This window comes from Apis dorsata, unplaced genomic scaffold (assembly GCF_000469605.1).
Source record: "Apis dorsata unplaced genomic scaffold, Apis dorsata 1.3 scaffold_538, whole genome shotgun sequence".
Classification (NCBI taxonomy): Eukaryota; Metazoa; Arthropoda; class Insecta; order Hymenoptera; family Apidae; genus Apis; species Apis dorsata.
The window spans coordinates 102,906-105,767 of record NW_006263759.1 but is presented as its reverse complement, the minus strand read 5'-3'; the positions used below and the strand labels follow the sequence as shown (position 1 = coordinate 105,767).

Sequence of the window (2,862 nt, the reverse complement as noted above, 5' to 3'; positions counted from 1 at the left end):
ATTCGATTTGATTCGAAAGGAGAACACGAGGGAGGGAGGGAGGAAGAAATGAAGGAAAGGCGACTTTCGATACAATCTGTATCGAAATCAATACTTCTTATCAAGCGTAGTTTAACAACTGCCTGATTAGATACTGCTCCCTGGCGCCGTGAAAAAAATCTCCGCTATCTCCTCTCGTTTCCTCGTAGAAACCTTATTCATTTTGCGCGTGCACGTTCCTTCTTCCTTTCCTTTTTCCATTTTTTTCTCCTTTCTCCTTTACGCGGAGAAGGACGAAACAATCCCCCCTTCTTCCTCTCCGATTCTTTCAATAACATCACCCGTGTCGGTTTTTTAATTCCCGATATACTCGAGGATCGTGAGACAATAATCGAAAGTGTTGCGGTTATCCGAGTTTCGACGAATGCGGGCACAAGGCCGACTGTTATCCGTTATTTCGTAACTTCGTCTTCATTTCTCGACTTCTGCGCGTTAACGCTTTTTAACCCGTTTTTCTTTTATCAAAAATATCCCGCGTGCAGATCGTTCCGGCCAATTAATTAACGATAGCCAGGGCGAGGTTGGGCGAGGAAATAGATGGCCGCAGAAGAAGAGAGACTTTATCCATATTCCGGCATAACTTTTCATCCGAACTCTCGCTTAACCTTCCCCACCGTCCTTCCCCCACGATGTATATATTAATATATATATATACACGTATAAATATATGTGTGCGCGTATATAAATACATGGCCGCGAACGAGGGAGAGCGTAAGTGATATTAAAGCCGGAGGTTGACGACGCTCAACCCTCCCGGAATTGGGTAATTCTTACTTCGAGACAAAATGAACTTTCACGATCGCTCCGCGAATTAATTCTCCCCTTTCCTTTGCAACAAACCTTTCTTTCTCAATTCTTTCGCGGAAGGAGAAAATGGTGAAAGAACGACTCGAGAAAAGGAATTTTTATATTTTTCAAATGATGCACGTGTATACACATATATATATACATACCTTTGTTGTTTTAGGGATCTCTGAAGAAATTAAATCCCGGATAAGCTAAACGAGGGAGGGGGATGCTAGCGGTGTTTCCTTAAATGGGAAAATTTAAAAGACGATGAGAACCGCTTCCCAAAAAATATTACTCGGACTAAAGTTTTGGGATTACCTAGTTTGGAGGGATAGCCTAGGGGGCGCGGCGAGAGAGAGAGAGAAGAAGAAGAAGAAGAAGAAGAAAAGGAGTAACTTTTTCTCGGATAAATTTGCCTCCACGACTGCAATAATTATTCCGCCCCTGTTTCTTACGTAATCCCGCTTTTATCTTAAGATTCGGGATGGTCAATTCCTGAGAAGAAAGGGTAGGGAGGGGGAGAGGAGATGTAGAAACATTTCGTTCAATTTTCATCCACGAGTTAATCTTCGATTCAAACACTCACCATTCCGTTGTCCATCGTGGGGCCATACGGCGACTGGAAGCCTAACTTTTCTGCAACAGACACAAAAAGAAAAAGAAAACTTAGAATTAGAGCGCAGCATTTCGTGAGGAGAAGGATGGACGAAATTTTATCCGGCCGATTTTTCAACATCCTTCCGAATTTTCGAAGGGAGGAGATACGTGGAACGTAACGAATACGGTTCAGAGGGGGGGAAAGGAAAGGAAAGGGAGCGAAATAAGGAGACGAGTCGATGGAAAATTAATGCCAGGCATAAATTCGCGCCGCGTCTTTATAAATCAAAACCGCGATCGCGTTAAGAATCCAACCGAGATGTACGCGTTTTCCGCGTTGCGGCTGGGACGCATGCGGAATAAACAACGAGATAAACATTACGAGGTTGCCGCAGTCGAGGCTTCATCCGTTATTAATGCTGCCCGCCACCCCGTGCGCGCACACACACACACACATACACTCGCGAAAGGAGAGGCGAGAACGCGGATCCACGCGCTCTTGCCAAGAATTTATGAGGATCGGCAGGATTTACCTGCCTCGAAAAACATCCCGCCGCGGAAGAATCCCGATTAATTTCGATTCGACGATACTTTATCGTTACATTACCCTATTATTACGCGTTCCTCGTGTCTAACTAAAAAAGGGATGGCTTTCCACGGACGTGTATACTTTCCACCACGTTTCTCCTTATATATGCGTGTTTCAGGACGAAGAAAGGAGAAGCGTTTATTAATTATTTCGAGTAATTCAGGAAGGCAGGGAGAGAGAAGTCGGATCCCACCCCCTCTTATCAAAGTTGTAAGAGGTTGGAAGTCCAGCTGGCCGATAACTAGAGAAAAGGGTGGTAGATGTGCGGTTATAGTGTACAGATATCAGAGTGGAAGGATATATATATATATATATATATATATATCTGTGCGTGCGACGACGATACGAGTGTCCAACTACGCCACTACGATCGGCCGAGGTATAACTATGAATCCTAACAGTTTCGGCTTGCTCGTGACATGTTTGCCGAAGCGTGCACTGCCGAGTCTGCAATATCATGCATCAAAGTACAAGCTAAACCGTGGTCCATCGTGTCATCCTCAGAACCGGTGCAAGCCAGCTCGACCGTTATGACGTAGCGCTGAGCACCGTGTCACGACACGACGAGTTCGTCTTCCACGCTGGCCCTCTCCTGCCGCCGTCACGTATCCATTCGATATCCGATGAAGAATTACCATTACCCTACTCGACTCGATACTACGCTCTACGTAGTTCTCCCGCGTTTACGGTCAACGCGGATCGCTCCTTCGAGAAGAATTGGTTCATATATATATATATATGTGTGTGTACACACGAGATGGGGATTTACGGGTCGGCGATAGCATCTACACGGATTTCGGCCGGCATCAATTCGGCATTACAGCTCGCGAAACGCGCGACACAACCTC

The 2,862-nt window shown here is 45.5% G+C and overlaps 1 protein-coding gene across 1 annotated transcript in view; it reads right to left on the bottom strand.

Moving 5' to 3' along the window:
• LOC102679918 (protein daughterless) overlaps positions 1–2,862 on the bottom strand; it is an 88,586-nt gene that overhangs the window by 73,004 nt on the left and 12,720 nt on the right. The window contains exon 3 of the mRNA XM_031512975.1: positions 1,415–1,464. Within this exon, the coding sequence (XP_031368835.1) occupies positions 1,415–1,464 (50 nt within the window). The remainder of the gene's footprint in view (positions 1–1,414; positions 1,465–2,862) is intronic.